Source organism: Dipteris shenzhenensis, chromosome 17, assembly GCF_047967505.1.
Source record: "Dipteris shenzhenensis isolate YYH24624 ecotype China chromosome 17, Dip_SZ_1.0, whole genome shotgun sequence".
Taxonomy (NCBI): domain Eukaryota; kingdom Viridiplantae; phylum Streptophyta; class Polypodiopsida; order Gleicheniales; family Dipteridaceae; genus Dipteris; species Dipteris shenzhenensis.
Window position 1 is genome coordinate 14,376,606 of NC_141612.1, and position 19,894 is coordinate 14,396,499.

The window sequence follows — 19,894 nt, forward strand, 5'->3', positions numbered from 1 at the left end:
ATTTCTCTCTATTCTTCTCTTATTTTCCCTTATTTTCTCTCCTAGCTCTTCTCTAATTTCCTTCTTCTTTCTTTCTTTTTTCCTAGCTCCCCCTGAATTTTTCCTAAATTTTCTTATTTTTTTCCAAAATCTTCTTCATTTTTTCTTAATTTTTTTATCTTTTTCTCTAATCCAAACCAAAACAACCCCCCCTCCCCTCCCCCCTCCTCTTTCCCAAACTTGTTATGATGAGGGGGAGAAGTGAAAATACGTGTTGACAAAAGCTACAATGGTTATGATGAGGGGGAGAAGTGATCATGGAGGCTATGGGCAAAGAAGGGTGTGGTACTATGTGCATCAAATAGACGGCACACGATTTTGCAAAGGGTTTCCTTCTATAATCCCCTTCCTTGTCTCCTTTCTGTAGGGTCCCAAAGTCAAGGCTCCTAGAGGCAATTTGCATATTGTAAAGCACCATGTTAAATGCTTGCAATCTGATTCTAGCTTCAACTATGAGTGTATGGGAAATGCTGATAGTGGAGTGCAACAATCCAAAGGTAGGTGTGGGTGCCTAGGTATAGAGGTGAGAAATAGGTGAGCATTAGCCAAGACAACTTCTTGCTCATCATTAGCTTTCTTGAACTAGAAACACATGAGAATCCTTACTTAAAATGGCTATGATCACTAACCATGCCTTGACATGAGAGCATCGGTTAAGACAACTTTTTCTCACCCGTCATTGTCCTTCTTCAATAAGAAACAAGAGGGCCAAAATTCCCTAATGATGAACAATTAAAAATAAGAAATCCCTAATGATAGTTTGAATGTAGAACATTCAAGCTATATAGAAACCTAGATGCTAGGAAAAAGGAGTTTCTTTTTGCTTGGACTCAAAATATGTGTATCACTCCATGTATGCCAATGCTTAGTATGCTAAAGAGTCATATATGGGAGGTGCTTGCCTCTGGCATACCACTGAGACTGTCATGCCTTGACATTTTGGAATACAGGCAAACGTTCATTGCCCGAGCTTTCTCTTGCCGTTTTTTGCTTACATTCTCACACATGGGGTGGGGCGAACACACGTTAAAGAGAGGAGGATCGGGGTAAACATCTAAGCGGGGGCTTGGGTGTCTGGGTTCAGGACACGACGCGCAGGACGTGACGGGCTAGTGACCTCGATGGATGAGGGGACACGGGTCGTGGAGACCCCGGATTACGTTTTTGGTCATATCTTGCTCATACGGACTCGGATTGGGACGAAACCTATGCCGGTGGGTAGGGCACGACAAGCTCTTTGTGTTTAGGCAACGGATCGGACGAGTACAGCCTCGAAAGCTACCTTAAGCTTGTTGCAACATTTGGGTTGCGAGGCACTAGTCGCATAGGCTAGACCTCGGCTAGACGGGGAGTCGGCCACGAGGGTGATTCGCTAAGGTTCGCAACCCCTTGGCAACCAACCATCTTGGACCTTGGCTTGGCAGGATGACGGTGTCGCAAGGGTTCGTGACCCCTCCTGTACAAAGCGCGATGTGTCCAAGGCGGGACTCGGAGGCGTGCACTCGGGCTGAAGGCTAGCAACTTGGGATTTTGCCTATCTCTCAGGATCGGCACCTTACACTTGGTATCAGAGCTAGTTCTGGGCAACACTCGACGAGGAGTCGGGAGTCCTAAAATGTCAGGTATATCCTCACGTGAGCAGCGTTGCAGAGGCGCAACCCCTCACTAGTTTCGAGTGATAGTAAAGGATGGCTATACCCAAGCGTGCCGAAAAGGAACTGGAGGTCCCGATGGAAGACCAATATGACACGATTATGGATGAAACTGACGGGGAGTTGGTTTCAGCGAAGGCCCTGGACAAGGGTAAAGGCCAAATGGAGGACAGTCAAGCTAAGCCTATAAAACCACTGAAGAGGGGCAAGGCAAAGATCGACGACGAGGGGGATGCAACCACGCCCATGTGGGAGCATCTCAACAAGAAGATCGCACAAGGGGACCACATGACAAGAAAGCAGTGAGCTCAAGTCCATTGCAATGTTGCTTGCGAAAATGCACACTGCCATAATGGACCAGGAGAAGGTGCTCAAGGCGACGACAGTGCCAACGGCGCCACAAAGGGCAATGAGAGACTGTGGTAAGTTCAAGCCACAGTTGCCAGACAAGTGCACTGGGCAGCACGACTCGGTGGTGGTGGAGAAATGGATCCGCAATATGGAGGATTTCTTCACAATGGCAAGTGTGCTGGCGGACCAGCACGTTATGGTGGCAACCAAGTTGGCAGGCGACACCTACACTTGGTTTGCCTCGAAAGAAGCACAAGGGAACCTCCGCGATTTTAAGGAGCTAAAAGAGAAGTTGGTGTCATACTTAATACCCGCCAATGAAAAGTTTAAGCTTCGGGATGAGTGGTGTGCCCTAACTCACATCGATGGTGGGTTATCAGATTACATTAGTCGCTATCGTATTCTCATGCTCCAGATGCCGGAGATGCATGAATATGACAAGTGAGAGTGCTCTCAACGGAAGCAAGAACGGAAGAGGGAGAGAGAGCGAGAGAGAGAGACAGAGAGCCACACAAGTTTTGGTGGGTGCAGAACCACCCTAATCTTCTTTTTCATTCATTTATATATGTGTTTAAGTATTGTACATAACTGGGGTTAAGGCACAGTGACCTTTAACCCCCACAACCTCCCACTTAAAGGACAATGTGCCTTTAAGGGAGAATAACCAGTGAGCATACTATCCAATGCCCATCAATACACGACAATACTCAAACCGCTGACTAGGTAGACTCTTCGTCAGCATATCTGCAGGGTTATCATCTGTATGAACCTTGACAAGCTCTATGCGCTTGTCCTCAAGTACCTCCCTGATGAAATGGTACCTGACCTCAATGTGTTTGGTCTTTGCATGAAAGACCGGATTCCGTGCTAGCTGAATAGCACTCATGGAATCACTATGCAATGTCGGTACACCTGTATGAATCCCCAAATCTCCCACTAGCCGATCAAGCCATATAGCCTCCTTGCAACCCTCTGTGGCTGCAACATACTCAGCCTCTGTGGTAGACAAAGCAACGCACTTCTGTGCGCGAGACATCCACGACACTGCACCACCTGCAAAGGTGAACACATAACCAGAAGTGGATCTCCTACTATCCACATGCCCTGCATAGTCTGAATCTGTGTACCCAAGTACACGCATGTCTCCTTTACCAAAGCAAATGCACATCTCCTTGGTACCCTTCATGTACCTCATGATGCACTTAACTGCCTCCCAATGCCTCTTTCCTGGATTAGCCATATACCGACTAACAACTCCCACTGCAAATGCAATGTCTGGTCTAGTAGCTATCATAGCATACATAAGACTCCCAACTGCTGATGCATAAGGAACCTTGGCCATCATGGCCCTCTCCTCATCTGATTTGGGACTATCTGTATGACTCAGTTTCACATATGGAGGCAATGGAGTACTCACTGCCTTCCCCCCCTCCATATTGAAACGCTGTAATACTTTTGTAACATACTCTTTTTGTGAAAGCCAAAGGAGTTTCCTACTCCGATCACGCGTGATGCGCATACCAAGAATATGACCTGCAAATCCCAAATCCTTCATATTAAAGGCCTCATGCAACTTGGCCTTTAATGCATCTAGCTCATAAGTATTCTTGCTAGCCAATAGCATATCATCCACATATAGTGCCAGGATTATCAAGCTACTATCCTGAGCCCTTTTAGTGTAGAGGCAGTGATCAATTTCACTCCTTCGAAAACCCTGGGACCGAATGAAAGCATCAAACTTTTGATACCATTCTCTAGGTGCTTGCTTAAGACCATAGAGACTCTTTTTCAGCTTGCAAACTAAATGCTCTTTGCCCTTTTCTTCAAAGCCTTCCGGTTGTACCATGTAAATTTCCTCATGCAAATCCCCATGCAAGAAAGCTGTCTTGACATCCATCTGCATAAGCTCCATATCCTCTACTGCCACTAGTCCAAGCATGCATCTAAGTGTGGTCATCTTCACAACCGGAGAGAATATCTCATCAAAGTCCACACCCTTCTCTTGCTTGAACCCTTTAGCAACCAATCGGGCCTTGTACCTAGGCACATCATCACCTGTGACCTTCATTTTGTAGACCCATTTACATGGCAATGCTTTCTTTCCAAGTGGCAAAGAAACCAAGTCCCAAGTCTTATTCTTCATAAGTAAACTCATCTCTGATTGCATAGCATACTCCCACTTGCGTTGATCCTCACGCATCATAGCCTCTCTGTAGCAAGAAGGCTCCCCACAATCAGTAAGCATCACATAGTCTACCCCTGGAACAAACCTATCAGGCGGTCTAGACACTCTAGATGATCTTTTCAAGGGCATTTCAGCTTGCTGTCCCACTTGCATATCACCCACATTTGGCTCATCATTTCCACCAATAGATGATCCATCATCTACCCCTGATTGTATACCTGTGGGAGTACTTGTTTGTACCATTTCTTGCACATTTGGTGCATGGACAGCTTGCTGCCTATCAACATATGCAGGTGGATTCACATCCTGGAAAGTGATTCTCCTCATTTCCACATCTCTCATGGGTGCCTTATGCATCTTCTTCTCATTGAAGACCACATCATGGCTGCGTATGATCTTCTTTGCTTCTGGATCCCAGAGACGATAGCCCATCTCTCCACTTTCACCATAACCCAGAAAGATGCATTTCCTAGACTTAGGATCTAGCTTCTTTCGAAGCTCTTTTGGCACATGTGCATATGCCTCACACCCAAATATACGCAAATGAGAGTAAGAGGGCTTCTTGCCACTCCATGCCTCTTCAGGAATACCACCATCCAAACTCTTACTAGGTGATCTATTGATCACATGCACTGCAGTCTTCATTGCCTCAGCCCAAAAACCACCAGAAAGACTTGCATTGGAAAGCATGCATTGCAACCTTTCTTGAATGGTACGGTTCATCTTTTCTGCAACTGGATTTTGCTCTGGAGTACGAGGGGATGTGAGCTCCCTCTTAATCCCACGTGTATCACAGAAATGCTGAAAGTCATGAGAGAGATACTCTCCACCATTGTCAGTTCGTAGGCATTTAAGCGTTCTACCTGACTGATTCTCAACCAAGGCCAGCCATTTCTGAAATACCTGGAACACATCACTCTTCCGAGCTATAGCATAAGCCCACACTTTCCTAGTTGCATCATCAATGAATGTCACATAGTATTCAGCCCCGCCTAATGACCGTGTAGGCATGGGACCACATACGTCTGAATGCACCAAATCAAGCATTTCAAACTCTTTCTTTCCCCTTCTTTTATGGGCTGCTTTAGTCTGCTTCCCATAGAGACAATGCTCACAAAATTCAAAATCAGAGAAACTCAAATGCGGTACATAACCCAAACGGCATAAGAGTTTCATTCCATTCTGGCTCATGTGCCCCAACCTGCAATGCCACAAAGAAGTGCTTGGCTGCTCGGTTATTGCAACAACATGATCAAATACCCCTGATACATGTAAGGGATACAAAGTCCCACACTTGGCACCCCTGGCCAAAAGCATAGAGCCCTTCTGAATTTTCCAACTCTGAAAGCCAAAAGTGGTGTGAAAACCAGCATCATCTAGCTGACCCACTGAAATAAGACTCTTGGTCAGCTTAGGCACATGTCTCACATGTTTCAAAACAAATGCAGACCCATTTGCAAAAGAAAACTTTATGTCACCTGCTCCCACTATGTCACATGCATAGTCATTTCCAAGATGCACACAACCTGTCTTTCCACTGTCATAAGTGGAGAACCATTCCCTATGGGGAGTAACATGGAATGAAGCACCAGAATCCAAAATCCAATCCTGGGAATATGCATCATCTGAAGTGGTAAGCAACTCTGCAGATAAACTAGACATGAAGAGAGCATCATTGTCACTATCACGTGTGACTGCATTGATCTCCTCGATCTTCACTTTTCCTTTGTCCTGTCTTGGACTCTCTTCCTTTTGATTTGCACCCCAATTTGCATTCTTTTTCTTATCCTTTTGCTCTCTCTTTTCAGCTTGTAGCAATCCTTTTTCATATGGCCCTTCTTGCGACAATGGTAACACTCAATGTTCTGTGCCCTTGATTTGCTACGAGACTTCCCTCTTTCTTGGGACTTCCCCCTGAACTGTGATCTGCCCCTTTGCACATTTAAGGCTGCATCCTGCTTGTTGCCATCCATAGACTTCCGTCTAATCTCCTCGGCCAACAAGCTACCCACAACATCATCAAATTTCAGTACTCCACCAGGTGCAGAGTTACTGACAGCTGTACGGAAGGTATCCCATGAGGATGGCAATGAACATAAGAGAAATATTGCCTTAGTCTCCGCATCAAAATTCATTTTCTGAGCCTGAAGCTGGCTGAAAATAATATTGAATTCATTCAAATGAGAAGCAATGGAGACCCCTTCCTTCATCTGTAGCTCAAACAACCTCTTCATGAGGTAAACTTTATTAGAGGCAGTTTCCTTCTCATAAGTGGCACACAGTTTCTTCCACAAATCTTCTGTAGTCTGCTCATTTACTACTGTGAAATAAACTGACTCTGCAAGATGAAGTCTAATAGTAGACTTTGCTAATGCATCCAACTCATTCCAATCATCCTCAGACATATTTGCAGGCTTAGCTTCAATCCCTACCAAGGGTTTAATCTGGTTCTTTTGAATAAGCACATCCCTTATCTGTTCTTTCCACAAAGAAAAGTTTGTCCCATCAAACTTTTTAATGCTGAAAAACTCCTTTTCAGGCATGGAAGAGGATGCCATGATGCAAATAAAGCAAAATCCCAAATGCTAGTGCCTGCAAGAGAGAATCACACCAAATACCAGGTGCACCCAAATGTGTATGCCACAATAAAGTGAAATATCACCAAAACTCAAAGCTCAAAGCATCAAAAGATGCATCTGACTCATGTGCATATACTATGCATCCATATGAGCAAATCTGGCCCAAAAGAAAATGCAAATAAGTGCCAAATGACTCAAGCATAAACACTGTCCACTGGCATATGCATCAATAGTGTCTCATCCAAGAGAGCATAGCACTATCAGTGCATCACCTGCAATGTTTCAAAGCTATCCCTCAGCATAAAATAGCATCCATGTGCAAAGCGTCCATAAAAAATAGCATCCCACAAGGCAATTTGGGCCTATCAGCGCATCCAATAAGGACCGCAATGCATCCAAATGGCCTATAAATCATCCACTGCAACCCAATGAACACCACGAATGAGTGCACACTGCTCAAACTGCAACCAGAGTGATCTGCATAAGGTATGCTCAAGAAATCATAGTCCCACGGTAATGAGCGCTACTGAAAATAGAACCTGAGATGCTTCAAAACATGGGCGCCATTGCATAATCGGACTCAGCAAGAAAATCTGCAAATATCTCTCTTCTGCCAGAACTCCAAAATCCCAACCGATGAGTGAGAAATGGGAGTCAACACTTATCCACTGCCATGTGGCATAAATCTAAGGTTTCAAAACCTTAGTATGAAAATTGCATAACAGAGAGACGAAATCGAATACACAGAGATTTATAACTCTGAAAATCCTCCACCGAATCGCGCAAGAACTGACAGGTAGGGGTTTTTGGGCGTCCGGAACACAATGGGACAGACGGTTTTGGAAACCGTGGCCTCAATCACTGGGTCCAACACACGGACTGAAAAACGTTTTTGGAAACAGAGCTATCTGTAAACTCCACCGGAGTGCGAATGATGAGCAACATAGAAGTTTTAGGACCTCCTGAGTCCACCGGAACTGACAGATCTGCAAATGGTTGCTCCAAACTTGAGTTCCAACACCCGGGCAAAAAACGCAGGAATTGACACAGTGAGTCAGAAATCCACTGAAATGATCTCAGATTCAAGAATGAAGGTGTTTTCAAGCTCCTGAAGTAATGTGGACACCAAAAGCAAGCAATAGTTGCCTCCACAAGTCAATACGGAGTCTCTGTCATCGAACGGGACAGGGAAAAGCTCAAAAAACGACTTTTTCTTTGAAAGCTCTTAACAGGCTCTCAAAACCACTTCGTAAAGCCAAAGTGACTGTTCCAAAGGTTCCTCCAAGGTCTCTGCACACTTGGATGCAAGTAAAGTCACCCACAAAGCTTCCCACAGAGCTTCTCCTTCCTCCCACAGAGCTGCTGAGCTTCCAGCATTCACGTACGCTCAGTTAGATCACTCGGGCTCTGATACCAGTTGAGAGTGCTCTCAACGGAAGCAAGAACGGAAGAGGGAGAGAGAGCGAGAGAGAGAGACAGAGAACCACACAAGTTTTGGTGGGTGCAGAACCACCCTAATCTTCTTTTTCATTCATTTATATATGTGTTTGAGTATTGTACATAACTGGGGTTAAGGCACAGTGACCTTTAACCCCCACAACAAGCTCCATGGGTTTCTCTATGGCCTGCAGTCTTGGGTACGCAGGGACATAGAGAAACAGGAACCCAAGGATTACCCACATGCCTTGGAGATAGCGGAGCAATTGATCGACATCAGGGGTGTGTCAGCTCCAGACAGTGGCGGACACTGGAACAGTAACGGAGGAAACAATAGCAACCGTGGAGGTGGCATGACAGGAAGGTCAGGCGGTGGCTGAGAGTGCTATCAACGGAAGCAAGAACGGAAGAAGGAGAGAGAGAGACGGAGAGCCACACAAGTTTGGTGGGTGCAGAACCACCCTAATCTTCTTTTTCATTCATTTATATATGTGTTTGAGTATTGTACATAACTGGGGTTAAGGCACAGTGACCTTTAACCCCACAACCTCCCACTTAAAGGACAATGTGCCTTTAAGGGAGAACAACCACCAGTGAGCATACTATCCAATGCCCATCAATACACGACAATACTCAAACCGCTGACTAGGTAGACTCTTCGTCAGCATATCTGCAGGGTTATCATCTGTATGAACCTTGACAAGCTCTATGCGCTTGTCCTCAAGTACCTCCCTGATGAAATGGTACCTGACCTCAATGTGTTTGGTCTTTGCATGAAAGACCGGATTCCGTGCTAGCTGAATAGCACTCATGGAATCACTATGCAATGTCGGTACACCTGTATGAATCCCCAAATCTCCCACTAGCCGATCAAGCCATATAGCCTCCTTGCAACCCTCTGTGGCTGCAACAAACATACTCAGCCTCTGTGGTAGACAAAGCAACGCACTTCTGTGCACGAGACATCCACGACACTGCACCACCTGCAAAGGTGAACACATAACCAGAAGTGGATCTCCTACTATCCACATGCCCTGCATAGTCTGAATCTATGTACCCAAGTACACGCATGTCTCCTTTACCAAAGCAAATGCACATCTCCTTGGTACCCTTCATGTACCTCATGATGGACTTAACTGCCTCCCAATGCCTCTTTCGTGGATTAGCCATATACCGGCTAACAACTCCCACTGCAAATGCATTGTCTGGTCTAGTAGCTATCATAACATACATAAGACTCCCAACCGCTGATGCATAAGGAACCTTGGCCATCATGGCCCTCTCCTCATCTGATTTGGGACTATCTGTATGACTCAGTTTCACATATGGAGGCAATGGAGTACTCACTGCCTTCCCCCCCTCCATATTGAAACGTTGTAATACTTTTGTAACATACTCTTTTTGTGAAAGCCAAAGGAGTTTCCTACTCCGATCACGCGTGATGCGCATACCAAGAATATGACCTACAAATCCCAAATCCTTCATATCAAAGGCCTCATGCAACTTGGCCTTTAATGCATCTAGCTCATAAGTATTCTTGCTAGCCAATAGCATATCATCCACATATAGTGCCAGGATTATCAAGCTACTATCCTTAGCCCTTTTAGTGTAGAGGCAGTGATCAATTTCACTCCTTCTAAAACCCTGGGACCGAATGAAAGCATCAAACTTCTGATACCATTCTCTAGGTGCTTGCTTAAGACCATAGAGACTCTTTTTCAACTTGCAAACTAAATGCTCTTTGCCCTTTTCTTCAAAGCCCTCCGGCTGCACCATGTAAATTTCCTCATGCAAATCCCCATATGCAAAAAAGCTGTCTTGACATCCATTTGCATAAGCTCCATATCCTCTGATGCCACTAGTCCAAGCATGCATCTAAGTGTGGTCATCTTCACAACCGGAGAGAATATCTCATCAAAGTCCACACCCTTCTCTTGCTTGAACCCTCTAGCAACCAAGCGGGCCTTGTACCTAGGCACATCATCACCTGTGACCTTCATTTTATAGACCCATTTACATGGCAATGCTTTCTTTCCATGTGGCAAAGAAACCAAGTCCCAAGTCTTATTCTTCATAAGTGAACTCATCTCTGATTGCATAGCATACTCCCACTTGCGTTGATCCTCACGCATCATAGCCTCTCTATAGCAAGAAGGCTCCCCGCAATCAGTAAGCATCACATAGTCTACCCCTGGAACAAACCTATCAGGCGGTCTAGACACTCTAGATGATCTTCTCAAGGGCATTTCAGCTTGCTGTCCCACTTGCATATCAGCCACATTTGGCTCATCATTTCCACCAATAGATGATCCATCATCTACCCTTGATTGTATACCTGTGGGAGTACTTGGTTGTACCATTTCTTGCACATTTGGTGCATGGACAGCTTGCTGTCTATCAACATATGCAGGTGGATTCACATCCTGGAAAGTGATTCTCCTCATTTCCACATCCCTCATGGGTGCCTTATGCATCTTCTTCTCATTGAAGACCACATCATGGCTGCGTATGATCTTCTTTGCTTCTGGATCCCAGAGACGATAGCCCATCTCTCCACTTTCACCATAACCCAGAAAGATGCATTTCCTAGACTTAGGATCTAGCTTCTTTTGAAGCTCTTTTGGCACATGTGCATATGCCTCACACCCAAATATACGCAAATGAGAGTAAGAGGGCTTCTTGCCACTCCATGCCTCTTCAGGAATACCACCATCCAAACTCTTACTAGGTGATCTATTGATCACATGCACTGCAGTCTTCATTGCCTCAGCCCAAAAACCACCAGAAAGACTTGCATTGGAAAGCATGCATTGCAACCTTTCTTGAATGGTACGGTTCATCTTTTTTGCAACTGGATTTTGCTCTGGAGTACGAGGGGATGTGAGCTCCCTTTTAATCCCACGTGTATCACAGAAATGCTGAAAGTCATGAGAGAGATACTCTCCACCATTGTCAGTCCGTAGGCATGTAAGCGTTCTACCTGACTGATTCTCAACCAAGGCCAGCCATTTCTGAAATACCTGGAACACATCACTCTTCCGAGCTATAGCATAAGCCCACACTTTCCTAGTTGCATCATCAATGAATGTCACATAGTATTCAGCCCCGCCTAATGACCGTGTAGGCATGGGACCACATACGTCTGAATGCACCAAATCAAGCATTTCAAACTCTTTCTTTCCCCTTCTTTTATGGGCTGCTTTAGTCTGCTTCCCATAGAGACAGTGCTCACAAAATTCAAAATCAGAGAAACTCAAATGCGGTACATAACCCAAACGGCATAAGAGTTTCATTCCATTCTGGCTCATGTGCCCCAACCTACAATGCCACAAAGAAGTGCTTGGCTGCTCGGTTATTGCAACAACATGATCAAATACCCCTAATACATGTAAGGGATACAAAGTCCCACACTTGGCACCCCTAGCCAAAAGCATAGAGCCCTTTTGAATTTTCCAACTTTGAAAGCCAAAAGTGGTGTGAAAACCAACATCATCTAGCTGACCCACTGAAATAAGACTCTTGGTCAGCTTAGGCACATGTCTCACATGTTTCAAAACAAATGCAGACCCATTTGCAAAAGAAAACTTTATGTCACCTGCTCCCACCACGTGCTCCCACTATGTCACATGCATAGTCATTTCCAAGATGCACACAACCTATCTTTCCACTGTCATAAGTGGAGAACCATTCCCTATGGGGAGTAACATGGAATGAAGCACCAGAATCCAAAATCCACTCCTGGGAATATGCATCATCTGAAGTGGCAAGCAACTCTGCAGATAAACTAGACATGAAGAGAACGTCATTGTCACTATCATGTGTGACTGCATTGATCTCCTCGATCTTCACTTTTCCTTTGTCCTCCCTTGGACTCTCTTCCTTTTGATTTGCACCCCAATTTGCATTCTTTTTCTTATCCTTTTGCTCTCTTTTCAGCTTGTAGCAATCCTTTTTCATATGGCCCTTCTTGCCACAGTGGTAACACTCAATGTTTCGTGCCCTGGATTTGCTACGAGACTTCCCTCTTTCTTGGGACTTCCCCCTGAACTGTGATCTGCCCCTTTGCACATTTAAGGCTGCATCCTGCTTGTTGCCATCCATAGACTTCCGTCTAATCTCCTCGGCCAACAAGCTACCCACAACATCATCAAATTTCAGTACTCCACCAGGTGCAGAGTTACTGACAGCTGTACGGAAGGTATCCCATGAGGATGGCAATGAACATAAGAGAAATATTGCCTTAGTCTCCGCATCAAAATTCATTTTCTGAGCCTGAAGCTGGCTGAAAATAATATTGAATTCATTCAAGTGAGAGGCAATGGAGACCCCTTCCTTCATCTGTAGCTCAAACAACCTCTTCATGAGGTAAACTTTATTAGAGGCAGTTTCCTTCTCATAAGTGGCACACAGTTTCTTCCACAAATCTTCCGTAGTCTGCTCATTTACTACTGTGAAATAAACTGACTCTGCAAGATGAAGTCTAATAGTAGACTTTGCTAATGCATCCAACTCATTCCAATCATCCTCAGACATATTTGCAGGCTTAGCTTCAATCCCTGCCAAGGGTTTAATCTGGTTCTTTTGAATAAGCACATCCCTTATCTGTTCTTTCCACAAAGAAAAGTTTGTCCCATCAAACTTTTTAATGCTGAAAAACTCCTTTTCAGACATGGAAGAGGATGCCATGATGCAAATAAAACAAAATCCCAAATGCTAGTGCTTGCAAGAGAGAATCACACCAAATACCAGGTGCACCCAAATGTGTATGCCACAATAGAGTGAAATGTCACCAAAACTCAAAGCTCAAAGCATCAAAAGATGCATCTGACTCATGTGCATATACTATGCATCCATATGAGCAAATCTGGCCCAAAAGAAAATGCCAATAAGTGCCAAATGACTCAAGCATAAACACTGTCCACTGGCATATGCATCAATAGTGTCTCATCCAAGAGAGCATAGCACTATCAGTGCATCACCTGCAATGTTTCAAAGCCATCCCTCAGCATAAAATAGCATCCATGTGCAAAGCGTCCATAAAAAATAGCATCCCACAAGGCAATTTGGGCCTATCAGCGCATCCAATAAGGACCGCAATGCATCCAAATGGCCTATAAATCATCCACTGCAACCCAATGCACACCACGAATGAGTGCACACTGCTCAAACTGCAACCAGAGTGATCTGCATAAGGTATGCTCAAGAAATCATAGTCCCACGGTAATGAGCGCTACTGAAAATAGAACCTGAGATGCTTCAAAACATGGGCGCCATTGCATAATCGGACTCAGCAAGAAAATCTGCAAATATCTCTCTTCTGCCAGAACTCCAAAATCCCAACCGATGAGTGAGAAATGGGAGTCAACACTTATCCACTGCCATGTGGCATAAATCTAAGGTTTCAAAACCTTAGTATGAAAAATGCATAACAGAGAGACAAAATCGAATACACAGAGATTTATAACTCTGAAAATCCTTCACCGAATCGCGCAAGAACTGATAGGTAGGGGTTTTTGGGCGTCCAGAACGCAATGGGACAGACGGTTTTGGAAACCGTGGTCTCAATCACTGGGTCCAACACACGGACTGAAAAACGTTTTTGGAAACAGAGCTATCTGTAAACTCCACCAGAGTGCGAATGATGAGCAACATAGAAGTTTTAGGACCTCCTGAGTCCACCGGAACTGACAGATCTACAAATGGTTGCTCCAAACTTGAGTTTCAACACCTGGGCAAAAAACGCAGGAACTGACACAGTGAGTCAGAAATCCAATGAAATGATCCCAGATTCAAGAATGAAGGTGTTTCCAAGCTCCTGAAGTAATGTGGACACCAAAAGCAAGTAATAGTTGCTTCTACAAGTCAATACGGAGTCTCTGTCATCGAACGGAACAGGGAAAAGCTAAAAAAACGACTTTTTCTTTGAAAGCTCTTAACAGGCTCTCAAAACCACTTCGTAAAGCCAAAGTGACTTTTCCAAAGGTTCCTCCAAGGTCTCTGCACACTTGGATGCAAGTAAAGTCACCCACAAAGCTTCCCACAGAGCTTCTCCTTCCTCCCACAGAGCTGCTGAGCTTCCAGCATTCACGCACGCTCAGCTAGATCACTCGGGCTCTGATACCAGTTGAGAGTGCTCTCAACGGAAGCAAGAACGGAAGAAGGAGAGAGAGAGACGGAGAGCCACACAAGTTTGGTGGGTGCAGAACCACCCTAATCTTCTTTTACATTCATTTATATATGTGTTTGAGTATTGTACATAACTGGGGTTAAGGCACAGTGACCTTTAACCCCACAGTGGCCAAGTCAGCAACAGCAACAGGTCCAAGTTTGGGTCCAACTCTTCAAGCTCTAACAGATACGGCCGCAAGACCACAGGGGGTGGCAGCGCGGCGTTTGTTCCTAAGGCGCCAAAGGGGGGCTGTTACGAGTGTGGATAGGATCACTATGCGCGACCCCGTCCACACTCGTGACGGTCCCGACCCCTTGTAAATATCTGAATTTTGTTATAGGGTGTGTTGAGTTGTACATACAAGCGTGGTCTAAGTTGATTGTACCATTGAAGCGGACTTCAACTCTTCTTGAAAGGTGGAGAGTATATGGGAGGTGCTTGCCTCTAGCATACCACTGAGACCATCACGCCTTGACGATTTGGAATACAGGCAAACGTTCATCGCCCGAGCTTTCTCTTGTAGTTTTCTGCTTGCATTCTCACACACGGGGTGGCGCGAGCGCACGTTAAAGAGAGGAGGATCGGGGTATAACAAAATTCAAATATTTACAAGGCGTGACGGTCCCGACCCCTTGTAAATATCTGAATTTTGTCATAGGGTGTGTTGAGTTGTACATACAAGCGTGTGTGTCGGTCTAAGTTGATTGTACCATTGAAGCGGACTTCAACTCTTCTTGAAAGGTGGAGAGTATATGGGAGGTGCTTGCCTCTAGCATACCACTGAGACCATCACGCCTTGACGTTTTGGAATACAGGCAAACGTTCATCGCGCGAGCTTTCTCTTGTAGTTTTCTGCTTGCATTCTCACACACGGGGTGGGACGAGCGCACGTTAAAGAGAGGAGGATCGGGGTAAACGTCCAAGCAGGGGCTTGGGTGTCTGGGTTCAGGACACGATGCACAGGACGTGATGGGCTAGTGACCTCAGCGGACAAGGGGGCACGGGTCGTGGAGATCCCGGTCGTTTTTGGTCATATCTTGCTCATACGGACTTGGATTGGGACGAAACCTACGCCGGTGCGTTGGGCACGACAAGCTCTTCGTGTTCGAGACAACGGATCGGACGGGTCCACGGGTCCAGCCCTGGAAGCTACCTTAAGCTGGTTGCAACATTTAGGTTGCGAGGCACTAGTCGCGTAGGCTAGACGGGGAGTCGGCCACGAGGGTGATTCGCTAAGGTTCGCGACCCCTTGGCAACCAACCATCTTGGACCTCCGCTTGGCAGGACGACGATGTCGCAAGGGTTCGTGACCCCTCTTGCGTAAAGCGTGACATGTCCAAGGCAGGACTCGAAGGCGTGCACTCGGGCCGCAGGCTAGCAACTTGGGATTTTGGCTCTCTCTCGGGACTGGCACCTTAGAGTCCAGTTTGAAGAGTCACAATGCATGCAAATTGCATCCTTTGGATGTACCCCAAGTGAAATTTACCTTTAGTCAATTCAACATATGATTATGTGTTTGTGTTGATATATCAATCGATCAATTTAGTAGCTCATCTAATTTCTAACAAGAAGACACACACACACACACACACGCGTGCGCGCGCATGCATGCACTCACAAGACACACATGACATGTTTCATTGAAATATTTAGATTTACAACACACAAACATGAAATTTTTATAAAAATTTTGATATTTGTATATAAAACTTGAAATTTTATATGTTGGAATCATACATTCTGAGACCCCACCGTGAGACCTCTCTAACCGTCGTAGATGGGTCATCTTACTCGTGAAAGGCAAAGTCATGACGTGGCACCCTCCCAAAGACATAAAAGCTCCCTTACTTCGATATTTGCTTCTATAACCTAAACGAATCCCCACGATGGAAGTGCAAGTGTTTGTGCATCCGTTGCGCGAGACAGCCACAGATGCTCTCATTCTTGCCAGCAGGTCGGGAGTGAATCGCATGTCCGTGCCACACACAGTCGTTGCAGATACGCAGCGCTTCTTCGATTGGCTGATCGATGTGCTTGGTGCCGAGGATGTGCTTGGTGCTCCGAGGAGAGGGCGTTCGGAGAAGTTGAAGTGGTTTCCGGTTGAGGCGGTTTGGTTTCATGCTGGCGATTTATTGATCGATTACATCCACGCTGGCGTCGTGCATGCTCGCGCACCGGAGAAATCGCAAGGTATCGTGGTTTTTAACTCTCTTCTGGTTGTTTGCTTGTGAGATCGGTCTTTGGATCTCACTTGTTATTGGTTCATTTTGTGTATTACAGGCATAGAAGAGCATGAAACACCAGCGGTTGCTAATCTCGCCAGAGGTGCGAAATTTTCAGACTCCACTGAAGAAAGGTAAAGATTTCCGACTCTAGCTCTCATTTCCCCTTCTTGTGGTCTGTCAGAAAGGGCATTCGAGCTGGAATACCGGAACCTGGACAATGTCCACACTTTGCATCAGGCGTTGACGTACATATTGGAGGGGGAAGGTTATGCTCCAGTTGCCGGCCTCTTCCAGTCTAGTGGCTGGGGGAAGACCAGGACGGTGTGTGAATTGTGGCGGCAAGGGGTATGGGTTGTGTATTGTTCGTTTGCATCTGGGAGTGGCTATCCCAAAAGGTCCTGGATTGCAGATTGGTTCTGTCAAGAAGCAAACCAGCGTCTCCGCACTTTTGAGGGCGTACCAGGGCAGCTGGAGTGCATGAACTTCTCTTTGGCTTACTTCATTGCATGCCTTACAGTGTTGTCAGACATGATCAGGAATGGGGAAACCAAACAAGGATTTGTGACGAAGATGAGGAAATACGGCCAGGACTATTGGGAGAAAGTGAAAGGGACGATGAAGCAACTTCTGGAAGGGATAGCACCCCGTCTCAAAGATATGGCAGGAAGCCAGGATAAGAAGGAGCTTATATGGGCCAGCTGGGAAAAGGAGGCTAAAATGATATTTCTTGAGCATTTTCCAAAAGGTATTTTCCCACAAGATGGCAAGTTGCAGGTTTTATTTGTTTTTGATGAAGCTAGACATCTGGTGAGAAATCTTGATGACCAAAACTCCTTCCCTTCCATCAGAAGATCAGCTCGTTCCATGTCAGAATGTGGAGTTCTATCGCTGTTCGTGGATACATCCTCTGAAATAACAAATTTTGCAGCTCCAGACTGGGCTGATCCATCTGACCGTGTATCCGCCGGTAAATATATGCTAGCACCTCCGATCTGGGGGTGCTTCTCAGCAGATGTCTTGGAGAAGGATTTGCAGCCGCTCTTCTCCACTAGTAGAATGTTCAACAACATTGTTAGACCCTACTGGGTTGTGAGATATGGACGGCCTTTGTGGTGGGCAACTTTCAGGTCTTATTTGCCTACAGGGAAAGAACAGGATGAAGATATGAGGCAGTCTGCCTTCAAGGAGGTGTACCAACTTGCTCGCGATAAGCTGTTGGGAGGTGCTGGTAAATGGGCTGAGTACATCACTAGGCCAACTCCAGGTACCGTCATCCCAGAAGATGCTGCACTTGCTTTGTTAGGAGCCAGCATTGGGCTTGATATTGATCCCCATTCTAAACTAGCCTCAAAACTGGTGGCCAACAATCTCCTCACAGTTGTTTCTGTTTCTCCATCTCGTGAACTCGTGTGGACGGCATGGAGCATTGAGCCAATAGTTGCAAAGGCTGCAGCTGAGGCCATGAGCTATCTGCATAGAAAGGAAAGGAGTCGAGAACTTTATGGTGCATTAGTGACTGGGCTTGCAGCTGGCTGGATTGATAGAGGATATACAGGGGAGCTTGTAGCTAGGATCATCCTGCTAAATGCCATGAGTGAAGCAGATCAGGGTGATGGCTGGTGCACTGTGGATAATTTCTGCAAGCACTTGGCTGGAGAGTCATTGTCGGAGCTGATTCGGAAAGGAAAGCGGGAGCTGACTGAGAAGGAAAGGCTGCTAACCAAAGCTCGATTGCATTTCAACTCATTTCACAGGATTTATAAGAAGATCTCTGATCTGACATTTGATGATGCTCTGAAGTGCTTTGAGCGCCACTGTGCAGTTATATGTGGTAAACACACATGGGGAGTTGATTTATTGATCTTTGCCTTTACTGGTGGTGAGAATGAGGAGGTGACAATGGACAATCTAACGGTTATCTATTGTCTGGTGAAGTTGAGGAAACAGGATGGCACAGACATATGTCTCGCCAAGATTTCTCCTCAATATGCAGGGTTTGCTGTAGCATTGAAGTTGCCATATCTGAGCTTGTATATGAATGTGGCGTCGGATGAACGCAAGAAAGCAAGGGCCTATCTGGTGGATTCACAGAAGATTGAATCCTCTGTGAAGAAATCTGCTTCCAAGCCCATCCAAGCTGCTCTGGAGGAGATTGAGAATGAAAGCAGTGAGCAGCCTGTGAATGATCCTATGGAGATTCAAGTAGATCAAGGGGAAGAAGTGGAAAAGAAGAGGCCAGCTGTTCAGGCGTGGAAAGCTTGGTTCAAAGCAGAGAGAGAGCTTCAAACTGCTATGGTTGTGAAGGGCTTGAATGCTTTCAATCTGGAGGCCAGCCTGCAGGATCAGCTTAAACAAGTTGTCAAGGCTTCCAGAACTCCATTTTTCCATGACCCCAAGAATGATCTGCACAGCAAGTTACTCACTCTCCAAGAATGCAAGCTGCAAGAGATGTTCAAAATTGAAGATCTTCTGAATTATGAGTTATGAGAGAAGGCTCGGTTCGAGTGATGAACATTGTCTTGACACCAACGGCTTTTATAGTGTGGCTATATACAGAGTGGTTTGTAATCGAACAGGCACACAGAATCTGTAGCCTGCATATAGAAATGATTTTGGAATTTCATTCTACAGAGTGGTTTGTAATCGAACAGGCACACAGAATCTGTAGCCTGCATATAGAAATGATTTTGGAATTTCATTCTAAATAAAGCTATGTTGTAGGTGTTTCTGGTGCTTTCAAAAACATGGTGAATGACAGAATTAGTCAGCTTCATACGAGTATCCTTAAAACTGTAATTGAGTATAAGTATATTACACTGGACATTTTCATTGCTTTATATTTTTCTTCAGACAGGTTGGAGCTTGGACAGTGGCACAAGTACAAACTTGGCGATGCTTATGGTGGTAGCAATCACTAATACACCCACGGCAAAGGCCCTTTTATGACTGCTATATGAACACACTGGAGATGGCCGAAAGTCATGAGTCATGACAGGTTGGAAGCGTGCTCATTCTTTTCCATAGTGACTTTGATGCAGGGCAGCTCTTAATATAGCATCAATATGTAGGCATCAGTAGCCATATCTGTCCTTCCACTTCCTCTTCAGTTTGTCTCTCCTTTGGTTGCTGAATTCTCTACAAACCAGGGCAGCAACAGTCCACAGCAGAGGCACCTTGGTTCAGATCAGATCCAGGGGTGGTAAGTCCTTTTGATTTTACTGTTCTACAACAGCACGCTGCTGCATTGTATTTCAGTG

At 45.5% G+C, this 19,894-nt stretch overlaps 1 protein-coding gene across 2 annotated transcripts; it reads left to right on the forward strand.

Moving 5' to 3' along the window:
• The first annotated feature begins 813 nt into the window (after positions 1 to 813).
• On the forward strand, positions 814 to 19,178 carry LOC147891720 (uncharacterized). Of its 2 annotated transcripts, XM_087388032.1 has the most exons (5): positions 814 to 878; positions 16,252 to 16,602; positions 16,693 to 16,737; positions 16,819 to 18,815; positions 18,918 to 19,178. In XM_087388032.1, exons 2-5 carry the CDS (start codon positions 16,299 to 16,301, stop codon positions 19,122 to 19,124), a joined length of 2,553 nt encoding a protein of 850 aa, XP_087244158.1. In that variant the 5' UTR covers positions 814 to 878; positions 16,252 to 16,298; the 3' UTR covers positions 19,125 to 19,178. The 2 variants fall into 2 exon arrangements, with proteins under 2 accessions (XP_087244158.1, XP_087244156.1); XM_087388030.1 differs by lacking the exon at positions 814 to 878 and having other exon boundaries at positions 16,819 to 19,178.
• Positions 19,179 to 19,894: the final 716 nt, after the last annotated feature.

Bases quoted from the DNA above. Each gene is read 5' to 3' on its own strand.
- LOC147891720 (XM_087388030.1), top strand. From the start codon at position 16,299: ATGGAAGTGCAAGTGTTTGTGCATCCGTTGCGCGAGACAGCCACAGAT. The intron at 16,603-16,692 runs GTATCGTGGTTT...TGTGTATTACAG, and splicing joins CGCACCGGAGAAATCGCAAG to GCATAGAAGAGCATGAAACA. The intron at 16,738-16,818 runs GTGCGAAATTTT...GTGGTCTGTCAG, and splicing joins GGTTGCTAATCTCGCCAGAG to AAAGGGCATTCGAGCTGGAA.